The sequence below is a fragment of the Sciurus vulgaris genome (assembly GCF_902686455.1).
Source record: "Sciurus vulgaris genome assembly, chromosome: 4".
NCBI lineage: Eukaryota > Metazoa > Chordata > Mammalia > Rodentia > Sciuridae > Sciurus > Sciurus vulgaris.
This window is the reverse complement of record NC_136464.1, coordinates 68618760-68642993: the sequence shown is the minus strand read 5'-3', so window position 1 is coordinate 68642993 and position 24234 is coordinate 68618760. Positions and strand designations below refer to the sequence as shown.

Sequence of the window (24234 nt, the reverse complement as noted above, 5' to 3'; positions counted from 1 at the left end):
AGGAGGATTTTTATTAGCATCATAATCTGATTCTATTAAATTAAATTTTTTTAACTTCAGAGTGTCAGAACCAGAGCAAAATTATAAAATCAGAATGATGCTTGTTAGGAAGGATGTGGTAATGGTGGTTTTATTGTGGTGCTGGGGATTGAACCCAAGACCTCACACATGTCAGGCAAGCACTCTGCCACTAAGCTACATCCCCAGAGAGGATGTGGAAGTACTTAATAAACTTTCATAATTAGTCCAGCTAGTTAAGTTGAGCATGGTAGTCTTTTTTTTTTTTTTTTTTTTTTTTTTTTAATATCCTTCCATGTCACAGGCCATAGCCCTGTCTGTGGCAGCTCTCTCACTAAGGACTGTAGTGGTTAAAATACTTTTTGAGATTGAGTTAGCTCAGCACAAACCCTGGAGTCCACTTGGAAGAGCAGCCTGAAGCTGGGTCCTGAAAGTAGGTCAGCAACATCCCTAAATAAATAATAAGGATGGATTATTTAGAGTTTTGAGGTCTTCTAAACTAGAAACACGGAAACAATTTTTTTTTTTTGTGGTGCTAGAGATTGAATTTAGGGTTTCATACATGCTATGCAAGTGCTTTGCCATTGAGCTACACCCCCACCCCTCAAAGAATTATATGACTTTGGATACTTTGCTAGAATATATCATACATTCTGTAACTTGCAAACCATGTTATAATGGCATAATATTTTAATAATGAATGTTCTTTTGATATTCATTTTTAGATGTTATTATGTTACCGTAGTGTTTTTAAGTGACCACCCCACTATTGTCTTTTAACATCTTTGAAACCTTTTACTATATACAATCTGCATAGCTATATAGACTATTCACTTGTCAAATCTAATCATTTGTATTTCTAAAAGATTGAGATTTGAGATATTTATGTTCTGCTGATAACATTATTCCTTAAATTTTATTACTTGACTCAAATATTAACAAACACCTATGTGTAAAAGGTATTGTGCTAGTAAGTATTGTGGAGGAATTCATAAATAAAATGCATAAAAGTTCTTGTTTCAAAAAACATTCTAGTGAAAGAGGAAAGGAAAGGGAAATCAGCATTTATTAAGCATCCATTATATAATGCCTGGTTTTAAGCTAAGTGTTTTACTTATGTTTTTATTTACTTCTTAATATAGTTATACAAGGTAACCAGTGATGTCCCCGTATTACAAAAGGTACACATGAGCCTCAGGTTAAGTAAATTGCTCGAGATCACACAGCTAGTACTGGTTAGCAACAAGACCAGATTTAATCAACATCTGACTCCACATCTATATTTTTTAAATTAGGCTTTGAGGGCTGCAGGTACAGCCCTGTGGTAGAATGATTGCATAACTTGTGCAAGGTCCTGGGTTAGGTTCCCAGCACTGAGCAAAACAATAAAATAATAATAGCCTTTGAGAAGATAGCCACAGTTAATAAGGAAGAGTATGGAAGGAAGGTGATATTAGGAGAGAGAAAATTACAAAGGACAGAAAACTTAGCCATGTACAGGGAACATCCAAGTTAGGTTAGACCAATTTTCTCAAATTTTTTGATCTCAGGATCCCTTTATGTTCTTTTATTTCCACCTTGGATTCTGGGAAGGGAACCCAGGGGTGTTCTACCACTGAGCTACGCCCTACCCCTTTTTATTTTTCATTTTGAGACAGGCCCTTGCTAAGTTGCACTAGCTGGATTTGAACTTGAGATCTTTCTGCCTCAGCTTCCTGAATTGCTGGGATTATAGGCAAGGGCCACTATGCCAGGCAGTACCCCTTTATATTCTTAAGTATCAAAGACCCCACAAAGCTTTTGTTGGTATGGATTATATTTGTTGATTTTTCCCATATGAGCAATTAAATACATATTTAGAAATAATTTTAAAATTATAGTAAATATGCTAACATAAATAATTTTTGATATTTATTTATTATTATTATTATTTAAATTTTTTTGCAGTGCTGGGGATTGAACCCAGGGCCTTGCACATGCTATAAATGACTTTTTTTTTATTAGTTCCTTTTAGATATACATGACAGTAGAGTGTATTTTGACATATACACATGAAGTATAACTTACTCTAGTTAGGATCCCATTCTTGTGGTTATACATGATGTGGCATTTCACTGGTCACATAAACATAGGAAAGTCATGTCTGATTCATTCTACTGTTTTTCCTATTCCCATTCCCCACCCCTTCCCTTCATTCCCCTTTGTCTGATTCAATGAACTTCTGTTCTTCTCTCCCTACCATTATTATGTGTGGCATCTGCATATCAGAGAGAACATCCAGCTTTGGGTTTTTTGGAATTGACTTATTTCACTTAACCATGACAGTCTCCAGTTCCATCCATTTACTGGCAAATGCCATAATTTTATTCTTTATGGCTGAGTAATATTCCATTGTGTATGTATACCACATTTTCGTAATCCATTCATCTGTTGAAGGGCACTTAGGTTGGTTCCATAGATTTGCTATTGTGATTTGAGCTGTTATAAACATTGATGTGGCTGTGCTACTGTAGTATGCTAATTTTAACTCCTTTGGGTATATACTGAGGAATGGGATAACTGGGTCAAATGGTAGTTCTATTTAAGTTTTCTGAGAAATCTCCATACTGCTTTCCAGAGTGGTTGCACAGTTTGCAGCTCCACCATGAATGTATGAATGTACCTTTTTCCCCATATCCTTGCCCACATTATAAATGACTTTTTTATGAAAAATAATTATATTTTCCAAAGCAAAAAATGTAGAGTGACATTGTTTTACACATTTTTAAATATCATTATAGTAAGGCTTATAGATGACAACTGGTTTCTCACATCTGCTTGGTGATACGTTCAATCTGTTACAATAGCTCATGTTAAGTCTGTGGAAAACTCCGTTGTATACTCATGAGATATTGTTAGTGAAAACAGCAAATTACATCTTAGTTTAATTGTTAGGTTATTTTTGACCTCGTAGACTTTTTGAAAGTATTTTAGAAAATCAAAAGGAATTCTTTGGAGAATCATTGGGAATATTTTTGAAGGGGAACCTTCAACTGAAAGTATAGGCTTGGAGCTACACAATGAAAAGAATTTCATTGGTAGAGTTTGATTGTTAATGGCATAGACACCACTGAAATTTCTACAATAGAAGAGTGAAATTTCAAAAAACTGTGCTTTTGAAGATGATTAGGCAAGTAATACATGGAGTATTGAACTGTATTTGATTTTGGAGGTAATGAACCATTGTAATGGGTATTGAGGAAGAATATTTTGTACTCTACATCTGACTGTATATGAAAGACAAGAGAAAGAGAAGATTCAAAACAATGCTGAGATTTTGAGCCTGGTGATGGGTGGCTATTGCTTCATTAACTGATATTGGGAATATGGCAAAGAAGCAAGCTTGGGAAAGAAAATTGTTAAGTTTGGAATATGTATAAATTTTTTTAACTTTGTTTTGGTTTTGAGGTAATTTTTAGTATTACAGAAAAATTGCAAAAACTAACATAGGAAATTCACATATGTTTTTCACTTAATTTTCCCTGGTAGTTCCAATTTATATACTCACAGTATAGTTATCACAGGGAGGGAAGTGAATTTGGTATAACACTATTAATTACACTACTGACCTAACTTAAATTTCACATTTTTCCAGCTAATGTCTTTTTCCTGTTCTAGGATCGAGTCATCCATTACATTGGATAGTTGTTGAGTCTTCTTAGTATCTATCCTCTAATATGTGATAATAATTCATTCTTTCATTGTCTTAAAAATCAAGTTATTTCTTTAAAGAGTTACAGAAATATGTAACAAGTTGTAACAATGTAAAAGAAAGTAAAAATTAGCAACCTACTCCCACTGCTAACTACTGTCAAGAGTTTGGTGTGTTTTTTGATTTTTTTATGCATTTATAGTTTGTATATATATTTTGAGATCATAATGGGCATACTCTCCTGTAACTGTGTTTTTTATCCAAGCCCTGTTTTGCTCAGCATCTTTCAGTGTCAACATAGCAGATCTGTCATCCTTTTTAATGGCTGCCCAGTGTTTTATAATATGGGCATATTATTTTAAAAAGCCAATCTCTTTTGGTGGACTGTTAGACTATTCTCAGTTTTTCATACTTACATAAGAAGTTGCACCAAACATCCTTATGTATGTATCTTTGTCTACCCAGTTATTTCTGTGAAGTGGAATTACTAAATCAATGACCTTATGCATTTTCCACTTTTGCAATTATCCCAAATTGCCCTCTAAAAGACGCTCCTTCCAACAGTAAGTGGCATGCTTATTTCCCAGAAAAGTTGTGACTGTAAGTATTCTAGTCTGTTAACAGTGATTTGGTTTGGGAAATGGTCTCATGGGTGTTTAACTATACGTTGTGGTGTTTTTTTCCCTACAAATCACTGCTTTGCTTTTTTTTTTTTTTTTTTTTTTATGCAGCATACAAACTTTATTTAACAAAAGTAACAGGTAATGTCAAACAGGCACTTATATTAAGAGAAAAACTGACTAGAAGAAATTTTATCTTAAACACCTTACAGTAACCTACTTGCAGTTGCATTTAACTGAGCTCTGTTGCTGTGAAGAATACAGCTCATGCACAGGTATGGAATGAATGATTTGTACATTTTTCAAGTATTCACTGAATACTACCTTATATACATATATACATTAAATTTGCGAAAGATTTAATTGATGATCCCAGATATACTTCATTTTTGTTGCTCTTTTGGAAGAGGTCGTCTAAAGAGAAGAATATGGGGTTCTGGCTCATGAATCATGTAATGAACCCAGCCTAGACTCTGTTGGACACTAAGTCTCCTTCATTCCTCTTCAGACATTAGATGAGTTTTGGGTACTTGTTTGGAAAGTTCTCTGGGTAACATGACATGCCGGTACTCATAGTGCTCGTCGAAGTACTTGTCTGAGTAGTAGATCTGCTTGTGGGCCATACTGGCGGCGCACAACAGGGCGGAAACCGAAGACTGCAATAATAAGCGAAGCGGAACGCACGTCCGTTTCTACACAGGGCAACGACTCGACTCACTGCTTTGCTTTTATAACACACACATGTATATACAATACTTAATTTTAAAAAGAATGACTTTGAAAGCATATATAAGGATGTTCTTTGAAATCTTTTTAATTTGACATGATAGGAAAGCATGGCTCTATAGAGTTCTAGGTTAAGACCTGAGGAGCTCGTGAAACAGTTATTAGGAGGCCCTTTATAGGATGCATCTTAGATTTCAGTGGATTAGTGGATTAGGAAGACGTGTTTCAAGAAGTGGGAGTCTGGGATCATAAATCTTTGTTTAGAGATACTTGGATTTGTAGCAGGGAGGAATCAGAATAAAGCTTGGCTCTTGTGAGAATTCTGTGATCTTGACCAAGCTGTATAATTCAGTCAGTTCTTAGTAGGGGAGAGTAGCATGGGAAGGGACTGCTAGTCCTAACATGTTCTTTTGAAATGACGAAAGAATAACTAAATTATTTTTAATACCAAATATGTGGCCACAGTGCTAGAAGTAGATAAATAAGGATGCCTGTTACAGCAGAGAAAGCTTAAACCAGAAAGTACATTGGCTGCTGGATAGACTTAAGAACAAAGAGTAGGGATTTGGTTTATTTGTTTCAGTTTTTCTTTAAACATATATTTTAGTTGTTGATGGACCTTTATTTTATTTATATGTGGTGCTGAGAATTGAACTCAGTGCCTCAAACATTGCTAGGCAAGTGCTCTACCACTGAGCCACAACCCCAGGTTTCAGTTTTTGTTAGTATTATATTTTCACCTCTTTAGCACATCTCAGAATTTTCTCAAATCTCTTCGTTTTTCTTTTTAATTTAATTTTTAGATTTTCATTTTTGTGGATAAAGAAAGGGTGCATGTATATTGTCCCCTTGGTTCTTTGTCTTTCTGTCCATACATATGCATGATAACTTCAGTTATACACTTCTAAACAATTTAAAGGGCATATTCTAGACATGTGGATTGGCAAAGGGATAAAATATTAGAAATCAGGCCCTCCTAAAATGTCTAGGATGTGTAAGTCTCCTAACCAAAGCATTAGTGTAATTACTAGTAGTAAGTAATGATAATGTGAATATTCAAGATGTTTGATATAGTGTCAGCTCTCTTTCCCACAGTGAGATTTAGTAGTCAGCTTATGAACCTGCCTTTAGGGCTGGGGTTGTGGCTCAGTGGTAGAGTGTTCGCCTAGCATGCATGAGGCCCTGGGTACGATCCTCAGCACCACATAAAAAGTGAAATAAAAGTATTGTGTCCACTTACAACTAAAACAATTTTTTTTTTTTTTTTTTTTAAAGAACCTGTGTTTAGCAGAAGTTGCTACCTTCTAAAAAGGAGATAGGATCAGGACATTTAAAAAATAAATAAATAAATAACAAGAATAAGATAACTTTTTGTTTTTATAAAATTCTTAAAATGAATTTGAAGAAGAGCTATTTATATTTGAAGCTGTGGGCTTGTCTTAATAAATAGCATTATTTATGTTTAGGATTTATTCATGTGCACATTGTTTCTATGTAAAATATGTACATGAAAATTATTAAGTTTTTTTTAAACCACAATTAGGAACTGTCATTTTCTGATTAACTAGTTTTCTAGTTTAAACCAGGGCAAAGAAGTACCATTTACATTAATGTTGGAAAATTCAACATGAATAATTTCGGAAGCAATCTTCCCAAAGCCCAAATTAGAAAACTGTTATGCACAGTCATTCTAAAATAGGGTTGTGACTTGGGAATTTCATTCCCACTCTTTTCAGCTATTTAAATCATTGTATTCTGCTACTAGAGAATTTGATGGTTGTCAGTAATTCCATATTATAATTTATTTGAGTGCCTACTATGTGCCAGAGACTCTGCTGTGTACTTGGCATGTGTCATTTCACTTGATTACCATAGAAACTGTGGATGAGGTTATAATACCACTTTACATGAAAGAAAACAGGTTTAGAATGGAAAAAAATTGTTTTCCCAACATCATGTGTTTGAATAGTGGCACCCAGACTTAAATTTCAAAGCCTTGCTTCCAACCACTGAGCTAAATCAAAGACTGGAATCCTACTGTTATTTCTTAACTGTACATAGACCAGAGAAGCTGCTGTATTAATTAATTTTTGTTAGGGAGGGAAAAAAAAAAAAAAAAAAAAAACAGCACTAGCTATTTAAAAAAAGCAAAAGCAAAAGAACCACAAAACAAAAATGAAAGTATTAAGACACACTGGAAAAGAACATTGAACTTGAAAGGAGACCTGAGCTTGCACTTGGCTTACTCAGCTTGTTTGTCACTTTCTGAAGAAAGTGTCCTCCTCTTTCTGTCTTCTGAGAACAGTGAACTCATTACCATAAACAGCGATTCTGTGGTGCACTTATTTCATATTTTTAATATTTCTAAAGTCTTGAGGCATGTTATAATTCATGATGTTTAAAATTAATTGGCAGCACTTTTCCTTAATTGGTGCTACATAAAATAAAGGTGCCATTTACAGCTGATGACATCTTGGATTTGATGAAATGCAGTGTTTATTTATTTGTCCTCCCACGAAAATGTTTACACCATTCCCACAGTTTAAACTGCCAGCTATATACAATGACTTTCTGATTTCTAGCCTCACCCTCTTTTAAGCTCCAGCCTTATCTGTTGAACTGAATTTTTCTTGATATCATAGGGATCACAGATTCATCATACCTACCTCCAAATCCATTTGTCTTTCAGTGGTCCCTATCTCAGTAAATGACATTTTCATTTGTACATATGTGAAGCTAAAAAGTGAGAAGTCAGGTTTGAATCCCATTTCCATCCCATAATGGTTATGTGAGCATACCGTGAAGTGTGTCTCTTTTACTCTTCATTCATAAAACAGGGAACATAATAACACCTGCCTCTGAGAATTGTTAAGGTGACTAAGATATTGGATAAATGCTAGCTACCACTAACCTTCATCATACATATTTGTGACCTCTCTTTGCTCTACACATGTAATTCACCATTTCTTTGAAAATATCTGAAGCCCATTGCTTCTTATCTCATTGCCACTTCTCCAACCTATGCCCCATTTCTCTTACCTGTAGTAACTCATCTTGTAGCTTCTCCTTTTTTCCCATCCTTTAAGGTCAGAACCATCCTTTAAAATAATATGCCAGTTGGTAAAACCCCTCCTGATACTCTTGGTATAACACCCCAAATCCTCAACAGGGTGTGTACCATTCTTTGTTTTCTGCCTGGCTTCTGCCTACCTTTCTAAACTCATCTCATGCCACTGTACCTCCCAGTGTCACTCACCTCCCCCCCAGACCAACTCCCATTCATCCCTTAGACTTCAGCTTAAATGTTATTTCCTCAGAGATATTCCTTAATATTCCAATCTAAATTAGGCTCTTCCAATACAATCTTTTATATTAAACTTCTTTCTTATTTGGGGATGATCAATTTCTTCCCAACTGAGACCAAGAAAGTTAGAAGTGACTTCCCCAAAGCCATAGAGCTAGTTGTATTAGAACTGGAATTCCAAGCTGGGACTGGCCAACTCTAAAGGTATGTCCTGTCTGTGACTGCCTTCAGGGCAGAAAAGAGCATGAGCCAGTACACTGGATTAAAAAATATGGCCCAACCGCCCTCCTCCCTTCTTTCCACTTAACCTTTGGTTTTCCTTAAATGTTCGTCTTTCTACGCCTTCACTCCTTGCCATAACCTATTAGAAGTAGGACCTGGGTGTGTTTTGTTGTTGTTTGGTACTAGGGATTCAACCCAGGGCTTCATTCATAAGTTACCCCTCCTGCCAGTACCTGTTTTTGCATATTATCTATCTAGCACTTATATAAATGACCTTGCATACAGTAGATAATAATTAAATATTTTTGTCTTATTGATAAAAACAATATTTTAATCAGTTAAATCATTTTAAGGGTTGGAGCTATCTCAGAAAGGAGTTTAATGCCCTCTTTCATATTGTTTTTCCAGTCAATAAAACTGCCTAAAATGATTTTAAAGTAAAGTTAATTGTGTGTGTGTGTGTGTGTGTGTGTGTGTGTGTGTGTGTGTGTGTGTGTTTTGCAGGGGATTGAATTCAGGGTCCAGTGCATGCTAGGCAAGTAATTCACCACTGAGTTACTTCTCTCAGTTTGTATCATAATAAATTATTATGTGTTTTTGGAAAAAGAATTTACTTGAAGTGTTTTTGCTTTCCTTCAGGAATTAAGTGACCTACAACGTGATCCACCTGCTCACTGTTCAGCTGGACCTGTGGGAGATGACTGTAAGCTTTGCTCTATTGCTAGGATTTTGCTACCATTAAAAATATAGGTTCAAACATTTGTAAATGACTCCAAAACTCCTCTGTCTGTTTCAGTGTTCCACTGGCAAGCAACTATTATGGGGCCTGTAAGTATGATTCATATATATGAAATTAATCCCCTTAGCCATACTTCATTCTTGCCTTTTTACCTTTCATCTGATGTTTATGAGTAGGTTGAATTTTCTTGTACACTGAATCATACAGAAAGCAAAATATGATTGAGGGTGTATGATAATTTTCTAAAGCGTTATTGACAATTCCTTAACTAGGATCACTGGGATGTTTTCCTTGTCAGATCCTTGATCATTACACATAGTAATGAATCACCCACAATTTGCAAACAGACTAATCATTTGCTTTATTTATTTATTTAAGATACAAAGAATGAGTTGTTTTTAACTAAGTATAGTCATTCTCACATCCATAGTTTTTTTAAAAAATAGTTTTAGTTGTAGATGGACACTATAACTTTATTTTTATGTGGTGCTGAGGATCAAACCCAGTGCCTCACACGTGCCATAGTTTTAAGTTAGAAATAAGTCTAACCTAGTCATGGGTTACAAGTAACAAGCACCAATTTGCATTAAGTTTCATCACTGTTCTTGTCTGTGAAGGAGAATTGATAAATGTTGCACTGTCTTGAACTCAAGACTTACCAACTGTTCTGTAAGTGACTCCTCTTAACTCCCCTCCCCAGTACTAGGGATTGAACTCCAGGTGCTTTACCTACTGAGCTATATCCCCAGCCTCTAAATTTTTTTTTTTACTTGAGATAAGATCTCACTAAGTTGCTGAAGCTGGACTTGAACTTGAGATCTTTCTGCCTCTGTCTCCCAAATTGCTAGGATTAGAAGTGTGTACTCCAGTGTTCAGCTATAAATGGCTTCTCTTAATACTTGATACTTTGTTAATATTATTTCTTTTTACACCTGAGAGGCAGTTATGACTTGAAACAGACTTTTCTTTGATTGAAAACCCAATGGTATTAGAGTGGGCACCATCAGCTCCATTCTGCTTTCTGAGTGAGAGTACATTATATCATGTTTTCATGAACATCACTCTCTGCCTGCTCCCCAAAGGAGGTTTATCTCATGGAGTTTTTAATCATATTACCTTGCATTTAACTTAAAACAAAAGCAAAAAAAGTACTGAATTTCATAGCGAGATTACTGGAAAATTGTCCAGGATTCCTAAATTATTATGTTAGGTTGTTATACTAAAGGTAAAATGCAATGTATTTATATTACAACTTTCAATGTGGTATATTTGTATTTCATTATTAAGAACCTTCAAAATATTTTCTTTTAAAGGCCCACCCTTACCATTTGAATGAAAGACCTTTACAAATATTTCTTAGGTGAACACATGTAATAAATCATTACAGTTATGGGGGCTGGGGTTGTGGCTCAGTGGTAGTGGGCTCGACTAGTATGCATGAGGCCCTGGGTTCGAGCATCAGTACTACATAAAAATAAAAGCATTGTGTCCACCTCCAACTAAGAAATTTTCAAAAAATTATTAGTTATATTGTTCATATTCCCCTTATTTTAGAAATGTCGATATGTTACTCTACAGTACTCTATAATCATTTGAATATCTAAGCAGACCATATTTGTCACTGTAATTTGCTTACATTTCTATATTATAATTTTTGATGACTAGAATTAAGCAGTACATATAAAATGAAGAATAATTATGCAATACAGTCCTGTAATATGCATGTAGAAACTTAAGGGAAGAAGTAATGGTAATTTGCTTTTATTACCAAATTGTTAATATAACATGATATGCTTAATTAAATATGAAGGAATTAAGATAGAATTTCAGATACATTTTGTTACTATTTTTGCTTTCTTTAATTTTTCTTTTTTTGCTTGTGATGTTTTAAATATTATCTAATGACCATTTAAAAAAGGACCAAATTAAAATTCCTCTTATTACATTGATTCCTAACTTGATAGTACCATGAATTTATTTAGTTTTGTTTTGGACTTCTTTTGCATTTTCTACATTATTTTGTAAACTTTCTAAATGAAGATTTGAGGGATAAATTGTTTTAACAATTCACTTGGTCATTTTTTTTAATAGGTTGTATCTCTCCTGATCTCCACTTTGCTCTTTAGTAAGCATTAGAACCTAAGTTTTGTAAATTAAAAGATAAATACTGCTCTAATCCCTTTTTTAATACTGATTGCTACTGCAGAAAATATTGGTATATACTGACCCTTAAAAATTTGTACTCATAAACAGATTTGTTTGGGCAAGTCACACCACTGTGTGTGTGTGTGTTTTTGTTTTATTTTAAATTTTATGATGTTGGCATGATTGTTAGAAAATTCTTCTTCCTGCAAAGGGAAACCTGTTCTCAAGGTAAATTATTTGAATTTAGGACACAATGATTATATTTTTTAAAAAATGTAATATTTGATGAAACTATTTCAAATATGGCATTGTTTTCAAACCAGTAATATTTGGGAGGGTCTTTTTAAATTATTATATAAATAATCGAACATTGATGTACATTGTTTTGTAATTTCAGCCTGATAGTGCATATCAAGGTGGCGTCTTCTTTCTCACTGTACATTTTCCGACAGACTATCCTTTTAAACCACCAAAGGTATTTTTATTTTTATGATTGATATGATTGCCTTGTCAGGGATTTATTACTTTTTTCAGAGATGGTTTCATGATGTCGAGGACTGTGGGTGGTTTAGCATGCTCAAACTGTTTTGTAAAACCTCTGAACCTAAAGTATGCATTCTTTCTCAAACATTTAGAGAGGAGATACTCAAAACCTTTCTGTTATATTATAAATGAGGTTCTTTGACTTTTCTTTTTCTGTTTAGGTATATGTAATTGGGAAGTTCTTAATGGTCAAGAATCAAACAGTTATGTTCACAGGATTATCTTTCCAAAGTTGGGCTCTTTTTTTTTTTAACTGGATTTTAAATATATTTAGTGAATATTGAGCACCTACCATGTTCTGCTACTGTGGGAAAACAAAAGTGAACATGGCATGTTCCCTTCATTTAATTGGCAGGAGGACACTGGGAAGAGATGAAAACATGTTTTTATTAGATTTAATTTAGATGAAGTCTAAAGAGGAAACAAATGATGGGAATATCAAGGAGGGAAAAAATGAGTAGGTCTGTTGCTCAGGAAATATTTCCGATTTTTAAAAACACCTGTTTGAAATTGTATTTATGACATGATATGACAGCAACTCTTGTGTAAGAGAATTCTTGGTAGATTTCTTAGGACAGGTAACAAGCTGAGGCTTCTCACCTTTGCCCTGAACAAGGTCAGCACCTTGCTCTAAGATCCAAGTGGTACATCCAGTATTATTGATAGTTTAATTAAGAAGAGAATTACTTCTAGGTATGAGAAAATCAGGTTAATTAACAGTCATCTTAGCTACTACAGATTTCTTACACTTTCCAGAATACTTCTCAGATCTTTGAGGAGGGAATGAGGGAAACATATACATATATTTGCTTCCAAATTCATAGTAGCTATAACTACTTGTACCCCAGAGTAGATACTCACTTAACTGGCATGGAATAAATTTCTCCTTCTAAGTCTGTGTAAAGTTGACGATGTTTTACCCTAGAGTAAACTGGTTCTGTTTTTTTCATAGTTCATGGCATATTACATTTCTTGTTTTGTTTTGCTTTGTGTTCAGATTGCTTTCACAACAAAAATTTACCATCCAAATATAAACAGTAATGGAAGTATTTGTCTTGATATTCTGAGGTCACAATGGTCACCAGCTTTGACTGTATCAAAAGGTAATTTCATTTATCAGATTTAAAACATTGATAACAGTGAGGCATAAAAATATGTGTTTCAAGTATCTAGGGACAATTTTTAAAAAATAAATCTCTTCTGTCTCCTGTTTTGATTTTGCTTTGTTCTTATAACTCTTATGCTACTCTGACTTTGAACAGTTAGCTTTTGGGATGTGCTGGGTGTGAATGGGTAAATCTAAATGATAAAATGAGAAGAGATTTAAAATATTAGAGCTATACATTTGAGGATAAGCTTATTGACTATCTTTTTAGTGTGGCTTTTGTTTTTAAATAAAAGAGTAAGATAGTAATAAAAGATTTTTGGCACCAGTTGTCCTACTCATTAAATGGAACTTTTGACAACAATGAAAAAACTATGTAGCTAGTTTACTTCATCTAAGAAAAAAAAAAAAAATACAGATTTCACTGACAAAATAAGTGATTTTAAAGCAGTGACATATTTCATACTTTAGAATAATGTAATACAGATAGCATGTTAGTTTAAATTTTGAATGATTGATAGCATCATTATGACTGACACATAATCCATGCTGATTCTGAGCACACACAGTTGAGAACATGCAGGACATTCTTAGATGTATTTTTATGCTTTAAGAGATGCAGGTACATAGCACTGTTAGCTCAATTGTCAGCTGTATACATACATAGGTCCTCTAAAGCCAATCAAGTTTCATTCACCAGTACTATTTACTATGCCAGCACTCTTAATTTGTGTTTTATTTCTCTAATAGGAGAAAATTTGACAACTAGAAAATAATGATTGGGTTTGAAGCATCTGCCCCTGAAAGAACTGTCACATTTTCACTTTTTATAAAAAGTCAAGAAAATTGTTTCTCTTAAAGGATTCATGAGAAGAATCTGTGGTCATTTTTTAACTTTTTTTTTTTTTCCCCCTGTACTGGGGATTGAACTCAGAGATGCCTAACCACTGAGCCACATCCCCAGCCCTTTTTATATTTTATTTAGAGACAGGGTCTTACTGAGTTGCTTAGGGCCTCACTAAATTGCTGAGTCTGGCTTTGAACTCACAACCCTCCTGCTTTAGCCTCCTGAGCTGTTGATATTACAGGCATGTGCTACTATGCCCCACCATTTTTTAATTTTTTAAATTGTTACCCAAATATGGCTTGTTGCTTGTTTTTTGTTTGTTTTATTTTTAGTTCTGGGAATTGAACCAGGGGAGCTTTACCCTAGAGCTATATCCCAACCCTTTTTAAAAATTTTTGAGACTGGGTCTTGCTGAGTTGCTGAGGCTGGCCTCAAACTTGTGATTCTCCTGCCTCAGCCTCCAGAGTCTCTGGGATTCCAGGCCTGTGCTACCATATTCTACAGCTTGTTTTTTGCTTGTTTTGGTTTTTGTTTTTGGTACCAGGGATTGAATCCAGAGGTGCTTAACCACTGAGCCATATCCCCAGCTCTTCTTATATTTTATTTTGAGTCAGGTGCTTAGGGCCTCACTAAGTTGCTAAGGCTGGCTTTGAACTTGTGATCCTCCTGCATCAGCCTCCTGAGTGACTGGGATTACGAGCATGTGCCACCATGCCCAGCCCTATAGCTTGTTTTTAAAGTGATGAGTTTATAGGAAGCAGTGTCCACAGCCATAACTTACAAGTATTTGTTAATAATAGGGCTTCAGGTCAATTATGACTGGTATTTTTTCTAACCTAGTGCTCATCTAAAATCTTTATATAATATAACCTTTAAAAAAATCTTTCACATAGTGAAATTATATGCACTGAATAAAGGAAAGATTCTGTGTCAAACAGTTTTTCAAACTAATAATGCTTTTTCTTGGAATGGTGTCATGAAATGAATGTCATTTGGCATAAACAGCTAAGTCCTTATCATTTAAAAGAAATGGCAGGCTGCCAGAAGCTAAGTAATTATCTTCCAACAGTGGCAGCTTTTTATTAAAAAAAAAATGTTGGCTTCTGAGAAAACTGTTCTTTGAGAATTTAAGAACAGCCTCTGTAATATTGCCACATAGGGTCACTGTACACCTGGCACAAAGTTAGCATTCAGGTAAAAGTTAACCGTTGTCTTTTTTCCTTATCTTAAAACCTTTGGTTTGTGTGCATGGTAGTGAAATCAGTGCAAATGACTCATGGCAGCAGGACTCAGGAACTTCATTTCTTTTTTTATGAAGTAGCTCATACCCCTATCATTTATTTGTGCATTTTTTACTTTCCTATATTTTAAATGTCTTGTTTTGCTTTTTATCCTGAGTTTAGTCTGAAAGCATTCTGAGGATATAAGTGACCCCAGAAAATCTACCCTTTTGGTTTACTATACAAAGGCTTGAAGTTTCATTGGGTAGAAGGGTAATGAGGAAGATAAACAAAATGCTCGTTTTTTCTCTAGCCTTTTCCCTGTCATTTAAGAGTCCCCTTTGGACTGGAAAGATGAAGGAACATAGCAGAGGAGGGAAGGGTGGAAATGACAGGTTGTTCTAAATGCAGCCCCTTGGAAGTGGTCCTGTGCGTATGGATCAGACAAATTAGGACCAGAGTCCTTGTTTCCTCCTGTTTCAGATACTTGGGGTTTAATTTTTTTTTTTAATGTGGGCATTTGCATTATATTTTGACAGTATAGTAACACTCACTTTTTAGTTTCAATTATATTTTTAAATAGACAAGTTATCTAAAAGTGGCTGATCACATTATTTTCAAATGCAAGTAATAAAAGGTACATGGAATAAAAGTTTCATTGAAGAAAATCTCACAAATCTTCCTTTTTTGTAGATAGTCTGTAGCACTAAGCCAAAGGAACAGAGCCCATTACAGTCCAAAACAGTTTGGACTCTTCTTGGTAATTTGATTGCTTTGTGGAGTACTGGAGTTGAATGAAAGGTTGTTTGGAGATTCATATTTTGTAAATAAGTAAATTGAATAGAATATAAAACTTCAAAAGGAATAAAAATTTTCTATTGTGTATTTTATGGTAATTTTATGATTTTAAAAGTTAATGATATGCTTCCAACCAGTTAGTATAAAACATAAAAATAAAGCATTTTTGTTTTCTTTACAAGTTCAATAACTATATTCAGTGAAACTTTTTACATGTGTAACTTGTCTAAAGTAGAAAGATCATTATCTAATCTAATGTTCTCTTTTAAATCTAGTTTTATTGTCCATATGTTCTCTACTTTGTGATCCTAATCCAGATGACCCCTTAGTTCCAGATATTGCACAAATCTATAAATCAGACAAAGAAAAGTAAGTATTTATTTATATTAACTTCAGTTTGAATGCACTTCTGTATAGTCTGCCAAAATATGAGTATTATCAATATATTAAGTACATTTAATTTTGAGTTTGAAGTCTTTTTTACAATAAATTTTGTTCTTTTCCCATTTCCTATTTAATGGTACATGTTTTTTATTTGTACAATAACTATATAATTCTAGACAGTAAATTTAAAATGAGAGAATTTAATCATTGGAAGTATTGAATATTGTATTCCCTGCCTTCTGGGAAAAGAAGTTTTCTCTTTACCTGGCCAGACTGACCTTGTTTTCAAGCCGCTTCATTTTGCTCTTTCCATAGATTTGTTTGTATTTTGCAGGTAATACTCAGAGTTGTGTTTTGTAGATTTCTATTAGAAGTTGGTTTCTACATTTTGTTTTTTATAATAAGCTACATTTTCCTATAGGTTATGGAGAAACCATGAATTAAAAAGTCATTTCTGTTTTATGTATGAATGAACTTATGTCACATTGATCTAATAATTGATATATGTGTGATTCTTGCAATTAAGTATGAGACGGTAGAATGTTGTTAGTTCTACATAGACAGATGCTTCTAAAACATTAAATTTGTATATTTTTACTATATCCCTTTTGTATGCCTACAGATACAACAGACACGCAAGAGAATGGACTCAGAAATATGCAATGTAAAATCAAAAAAACTTTCATATATACCAGAGTACTGTAAAATCTAGGTTTTTTCAACATTAGCAGTAAATCAAGCACTGTTTACTGTTTCATTGTACCATGAAACCCTTTGATTTTAACCCATTTTAAATGTGTTTCTGAAGCAAGACAAAACAAACTTCCAAAAATACCCTTAAGACTGTGATGAGAGCATTTATCATTTTGTATGCATTGAGAAAGACATTTATTATGGTTTTTAAGATACTTGGACATCTGCATCTTCAGCTTACAAGATCTACAATGCAGCTAAAAAGCAACCAAATTATTTTTTGCTGAAACTAGATGTTTTTACATGAGAAATACTGTATGTGTTGTCTAAGATGTCGTCACTTTTATAAATCTGTATTCAGATTTCATTCTTTGTTAGCTCACTTTATAATTTGTATTTTTTTACTGTATAGACTAAATATATTCTATTTACATGTATGTCAACTCATTACTTTTTTCCTGTGAACAGTATTGAAAAACCCCAACAGCAGATAATTAAATGAATTAACTGTGTCTCCCTTGTCTTAGGATATTCTTTAGATTGAATGCAGATTTCTTAAACCTGAAATGATCTTTACACTGTAATTCTCAGTATACGGATTATGGAGAAACACTTGTTTTGATTTTGTTATACTTGACTTAACTTTATTGCAATGTGAATTAATTGCACTGCTAAGTAGGAAGATGTGTAACTTTTTATTTGTTGCTATTCTATTCACATTTGAATTTTTTTTCTGTATAGGCAATATTATATTGACACCTTTTACAGATCTTACTGTAGCTTTTTCCATATAAATAAAATGCTTTTTCTACTATTTGTCTTGATTACTTAAAAAAAAAAATTACTTTATCTATAGGTAAGGATCAAAACTGTATATAAAATTTTATGTGAAAATTATTTCCAAATTGTGAAAATGAGATCTATTATATTTGGCATTAATCACCACTAGTTATATATGCATTTTATCATATTACATTAGCATCTCTTTACTCAATTGTCTGTAAGATTATTTACTTTGGCCACTCATGAGAATTTAGAAGTTGGGGTTTGTCTTGGATCACCTCCAAGATGAATTATTTCTGGAAGTACCAAAATGAATGTAAGATAGTGTCACCTACCCTGAAGAAATGTTTTTATAGACCTAAGGAATCACAAGATTCATTCATTAAAATTACCCTGTAGGTGTAACTGACATTATATTTCTTGGGTTTTTTTTTTTTTTTTTTTTTTTTTTTTTTTGTGGTGCTGGGGATTTGAACCCAGGGCCTTGTGCTTGTGAGGCAAGCACTCTACCAACTGAGCTATATCCCCAGCCCCATTATATTTCCTAACATTTTAAAAATCTAGAGTTTCTAAAATAGAATTTTAGTGTCATCACAATCTGAAGAACATCTTTTTTTCACTATAAAATTTACCCCAAAGAAGAGTTCTAAAATGATGCTTCTTCCCTCCTTTTTTATAAGTTGCCAGGTAAAAGTGATCTAGATATGCAGATTATCTTTCTAGATTTTAAAGAAAATGAGAAAGTTTGAATGTGTTACTTGCAAAAAACCCGTAACCCTTTAATGTTTAGCAAGCATACCGCCTGAGTGCATCATATTAAAGAGCAGTCTGACTCTTCTGGTTGTTGCAACGTGTGTGTAAATTTGCAGGAACCCCTGGTGGGGTAGTAATTAGCAAAGCATTTAAGCCACTTAATTTATTTGTCATGGTTCATTATTATTAAAGCACAAAATAACCTGTTGTTAGAAAATATGTGTCTTTATGAGTGAATGTAAGATAATTAAATGAATTGTGAACTGGATATTTAAGAAACTATAGTAGCTATATTAATTGATGTCTTGAAACAACCATATCATGAAAAACACTACTATAGTAGCTTTATTATTACAAGCTACATTTGCCATGAATGAACACTCAACATCATTAAGATTTTAATATTTCGTATATGTTGATGGTAGAGGGTTTTGTTTCTAAAGTATCTTTTACCTTTTTTTTTTTTTTTGAACTTTCATTTGTGTGTCATTTATTTTTGGAAGTGTCTTTTTTTTTTTTTTTTTCTTTATTAAAGATTTTGAACCTTGCCTAAGTCTTGTTTGCCTTTGCTTACATTTGAATTGTACTACCAGACTTGAGAAGATTGAGCAAACGTTATTATGGTTGGCTAAAATCCTTAAGTTCAGTGGTGGCATAATGATCAGTTAAATCATCATATTGGGGATATCAGTTTTTGATTAATTAATTAAACAAAGAGAACATCAGTTATCTTTTAAAACCATGCACTCAAAGCCAAGAGTCTTTTAGCACTTCCTTGGAGTGTTGAAATAGGAAGTCTTAGGGGTTTAGGATGCCACCTCTTGAAGTCCTAGATGCTTTGAGGTATAGTTGCAAAGCATATTCCAACTGGATTCTGGATATTTGTACATGTAAATGATAATCAGATACAAGTAAAAAATAGCCAACAACAACAGTAGCCCACAACAAAGCCTATGATTCCTGAAGTACAAACTTGGCATGCATGCCTCTGGAACCATACATAATTATTCATTTTTGCTTTATTTTCCTTTTATACCCTTCCCAAACTAATAGGGAAAAACTAAACATTAACTTCATATATTAACTACATATCAATTTTAAAAGGCCAAATATGCTAGGTTACATATACACAAAGTAACAAGGGCAGTCCTTAACAGTTAATATTTAAAGGAGTTAACTTTTTAAGAAATATCAATGAACGGTAATAATATCAATTGTTTTACATTTCTCTTACTTTTCACAGCAGGGGATGGAACCTAGGGCCTCCTGCATGCTGGCATGTTGACCAAGCATTCTGCTGAGTAAGCCTGCAGACCCAGTTCTGAGGTTTTTGGTTTGTTTGTTTTTTGGTATCAGGGATTGAACCCAGGGGTGCTTAACCACATCCCCAACCTTTTTATTTTTATTTGGAGGCAAGGTCTGGCTAAGTTGCTCAGGACCTCACTAAATTGCTGAGGCTGGCTTTGAACTCAGGAGCCTCCTGCCTCAGCCTCCTAAGCCTCTGGGATTATAGGCATGTGCCACCACACCTGGCCCAGTTCTGTATTTTTTAAGATGGAGAGACTAAGGATATTATTTTTCCTTTCTTATTAAAAGAGATTCTTGATTGTGAAGTTATTTATTTATATGTCTATTAGTAGTTTGAGCTAGACTCAAAGTCCAGTCCAGGGATAATTTAAAATTTGAGCTCTGTGGTGGATTCATCAATCCTGATAAGTTGTTTTCAGGAGCAGTCATGGAAAATATGACATACTTTAGCCATGAGGGCTATATGTATAGAGCTTTAGTGTATTCGGATGATTGACATTACTGCTTATCTTTTTAGTGTATGTAAATCTCTTATATGGCTATTAATATGACAGTAATCTGAATTTTTAAAAATTCAGTACTGTCACTGTATAAACTGATTTTTCAACTTTTTTTCTTTGAAGCAGATGAGTCACAATTTAATAAGCCCTAAAATGTAGTGCATAGTATTTGTGAAAGCCCTTGTGTCTCTTTATTTCTCCCCATGCTTGGAATCGAACCTGGGGCCCCTTACATACTGGGCACACACTCTACGACTGAGCAATACCCACAGTTGTCTAGTTATTTCCAGTGCTCTGCTTTTTTTGTACTGATGATTGCATTTTATAAATGAGGCAGCAGGTGGAGATTTATCTAATTTCCCTTTTAAAAAATGTCATAAAGAACTAGTTGTTTCTGCACTTTTCCTAGTAAGTGGTGTTTTTAGGCTCTTGAACTTTGGGCTCCATACGCTTTCACCAGTGTTTTTTGTTTTTTTGGTTTTTTGGTTTTTTTTTTCAGTGTAGTAATAGTCAAAAATTTGTAAATGTGGGCTGGGTTGTGGCTCGGTGGTAGAGCACTTGCATGCGTGGGGCACTTGCATGCGTGGGGCACTGGGTTCAATCCTCAGCACCACATGAATAAATAAAGACATTGTGTCCATCTACAACTAAAAAAAACAATTTGTAAACAGCTGATGTTTCAATTGCAGAAGTTGTCATGCAATGTTGTCTTGACAGTCTAGTAGATGTTATATCATTTGTATTTTATTACATTTAAATTTTTGTTCCTATTCTATTACATAAGAATGTAGTTTTAAATTGTAAAAGAACTGAACTAATAGGAAGAGAGAAAATTCACCTAGAAGAATTAGTATTGGGGACATTTTTTTAATAATATATTTGTTTAAATACTAATTTTAGTACTCTCTTAGGTACCACTGTTGAGAAAGGTGAGATGTGCCTTTCTTACCTAATGAGGAGGTTGCTTTTATTCATACTTACTGACTCATGTGCAAGGTCTGAAATATGCTTTCCCTTATAAATTACTTGATGGGAAATGCTATTAAGATCTCTCTCAGACTGGGGGTGTTGCTCAGAGGTCGACCATATAGCTTGGCATGAGTAGGCCCTGTGTTCAATTCTCAGCACCAAAAAAAGAAAAAGTTCTCTTCAAAAGATCACAATGAGCTGTTTTTGAAATATTTTAACATAAACTCCTAATATACGTGTAGGAAACAATTGTAACACTGTTTGACAGCTATATGTATGGCATATCAATAGATGAATTTATAGGAGGTGGCAAAGTCATCCTCAGCTAAGTTTTATTATAACAGCAAGGATACAGGGCTGGGTCACTAAGGGGAGAAGAGATCCAGCCGAGTCTGGATTTATTCATGTGCAGGCTACCTGTGCTCCCCCCTGAAGGGGCCACACAAGAGCACCCTCTTCCAAGAGTAACATGGCAGTGTTTCTGCCTGGGAAAGCCAGTTTGAAATTCAAGTCTAAGGTTTTTATTGCAAACTAATCATGTAGGCGTCCTTTGTCCTCCAAAATTGTGCCCCAGGAGAAAAGCAGGTGTTACCATAAATCATGGTGTTTGTTTAAAAGTAGTTGAGCTAGCATAGCAGGCACAACCTTATCACTTAGGAAGAGGTTAGAAAGCCAAGTTCCTAGAGGTCAGCCAAAGGCAAACCTTGTAAACAGGCCCTTCTAAAGATCCGACCCATAATATTTAAGGAAGACAATTCTTTCCCCTTTCATTCTTAGACCCTTGTTGAACCCAGCTAACTATAGAGGTTTATTTAATTTGTCCCATCGATCTATATGCTTAAGCCAGTACTACACTATTTTGATTACTGTAGCCTTGTAGAAACTTTGTAGTGAGGACATGTGGATCCTCCAACTTAGTTCTTCATTGTTTGGACTCTTCAGTTCCCTTGTAATTCCATATGCTTTTAGAATCAGCTTTTCCATTTCTCCTGCTGAGATTTCAATTGAGATTGTAATGACTCAATTTTAGCAAATTAGAATTTTTTATTCTGGTTATCTAATTGATTAATGAAAAACTGAGTATTGTACAAGAGTATTCATGGATTTTTTTTGGGGGGGTCAGAAATTGGGATGGGGCATAATAGCAATTGCTTGTGTACTCCATGGTACTTAGGGTCTCAACTCGGGGGTGACTGCAGTGGCTGGGTAATTCTCCACTCATCTACTTGTATCTGGGCAGGTTTGCTGAAGCAAATTAATGGCCCTTCTACATGGCTTGAGCATCTTCCAACATGGCAGTCACCTCAGTTCCAAAAAGGAATATCTAGAGATCAAGGTCCCTAGAACATGAGTAAGCTGCATGACATTTTAAGATCTAGCTTTTGAAGGCACATAGCGCCACTTCTACTATAGTTTGCTTGTTGAAATAGTACAGCTCACTCAAATGTAAAGAAAGAAGAGACCCACCTTTCCAGGGTCACCACCACAATCTATTGAATTATTCCATGGGAATACATCACTCGGTGTACTTAGATCATGTTTAATTTCTAATCATCTGTTTTGTAGTATTAATAGTTCTATTTTGTTATTGTGTAGAGTTCCTGCACATTTTTCATTGGAATCATTCCTAGGTATTGAATTTTTAAAAACTATTATGAAAGTCACTTCATTTCACTTCATTTGTGTGTTCTTGATACATAGGAAAACAATTTTAAAGTCTTCTATGCTTATAATTTTACCTACAAATAGTGATGATTTTATTTTTTCATTTCCAATTTTATGCCACATTTCTTGATTTCCGAGGAAAAACTTCTATTATTTCAAACTAAGTGTGATATTTCCTTCATATTAAAGAAGCTCCTTTTTATTCCCAGAGTATTAAACACATTTATCACTGTTGAGTTGCAAGTTGAATTGAATGCTTTTTATTCATGGATATTAATTTTTCCCTCCTCTACTGGGAATTGAATCCAGGAGCACTGAACCACTGAGACACATTCCCAGCCCTTTTTTGTATTTTATTTAGAGACAGAATCTTGCTGAGTTGCTTAGGACCTGGCTGAATTGCTGAGGCTGGTTTTGAACTCGAGATCCTCCTGCCTCAGACCCCCCAGCCAATTGAATTATAGGTGTGCACCACCTCGCCTGGTCTCTTCATCAGTATTCTTATTATGATTTTTCTTTTCTTCAGTTAATGTAGTACAAATTATTTTAGCTAATGATGTTCATGTCTTAAATTACCCTTGCATTTCTGGAGAAAAAAATCCACTTTGAGGTGTGCTATCCTCTTTGCAAATCATTGGGTTCTATTTGTTAATGTTTGTTGTGGAGTTTTGCATCTATGTTCTCTAGAGAAGTAGGTCCATAATTTCCTTTCTTAAAATCTTTGCCCAGGTTCATACCTTGAGTTACACTAACTTCATAAAAAGAATAAGGGAACATTTCCTCTTTATTCCTTAAATTTTTTTGAAGACTTCTAAAGCCATTTCTAGAGTTGTTGGTTGTTTGTTTTTTGGGTTTTCTTGCCTAGAATTTTACAAAATTTTTAGTAAATCCCTCAATGTACAGAGGACTAGATATATCTTCTATTTGTTACTCTCAGTTTTTTTTTTTTTCGAAGAAATTCGTGTATTTTTTCTTATCTATTGGCATAGAATTGTTCATGTTAATGTTATATTTTATGTTAATAACTGTCATCATCTAACTTACATTTTAAATGTTTTCCTTGATTGGTCTTGTTAGGGGATTATCAATCTTATTCATTTTTCAAAGAATCATTCATTGACTTTTTAAATTCCTCTTGATTGATTGATTTTTATATTTTATGTTTTCTTTAGTTTTGATTTATTTTTTCTAACTTCTTGAG

The 24234-nt window shown here is 34.1% G+C and overlaps 1 protein-coding gene and 1 pseudogene across 2 annotated transcripts in view; one reads left to right on the top strand and one right to left on the bottom strand.

Annotated features, from left to right (window-relative positions):
• The window catches only part of UBE2D1 (ubiquitin conjugating enzyme E2 D1), a 31188-nt gene extending 13319 nt beyond the window's left edge, over positions 1-17869 (top strand). Inside the window, exons 2-7 of the mRNA XM_079137212.1 lie at positions 9221-9284; positions 9378-9409; positions 11863-11940; positions 13006-13111; positions 16254-16347; positions 16985-17869. Of these exons, the coding sequence (XP_078993338.1) occupies positions 9221-9284; positions 9378-9409; positions 11863-11940; positions 13006-13111; positions 16254-16347; positions 16985-17030 (420 nt within the window). The 3' untranslated portion in view covers positions 17031-17869. The remainder of the gene's footprint in view (positions 1-9220; positions 9285-9377; positions 9410-11862; positions 11941-13005; positions 13112-16253; positions 16348-16984) is intronic.
• On the bottom strand, positions 4477-5038 carry LOC306659567 (cyclin-dependent kinases regulatory subunit 2-like; annotated as a pseudogene). The gene has a single exon. The product of its transcript is annotated as a cyclin-dependent kinases regulatory subunit 2-like (transcript).
• Positions 17870-24234: the final 6365 nt, after the last annotated feature.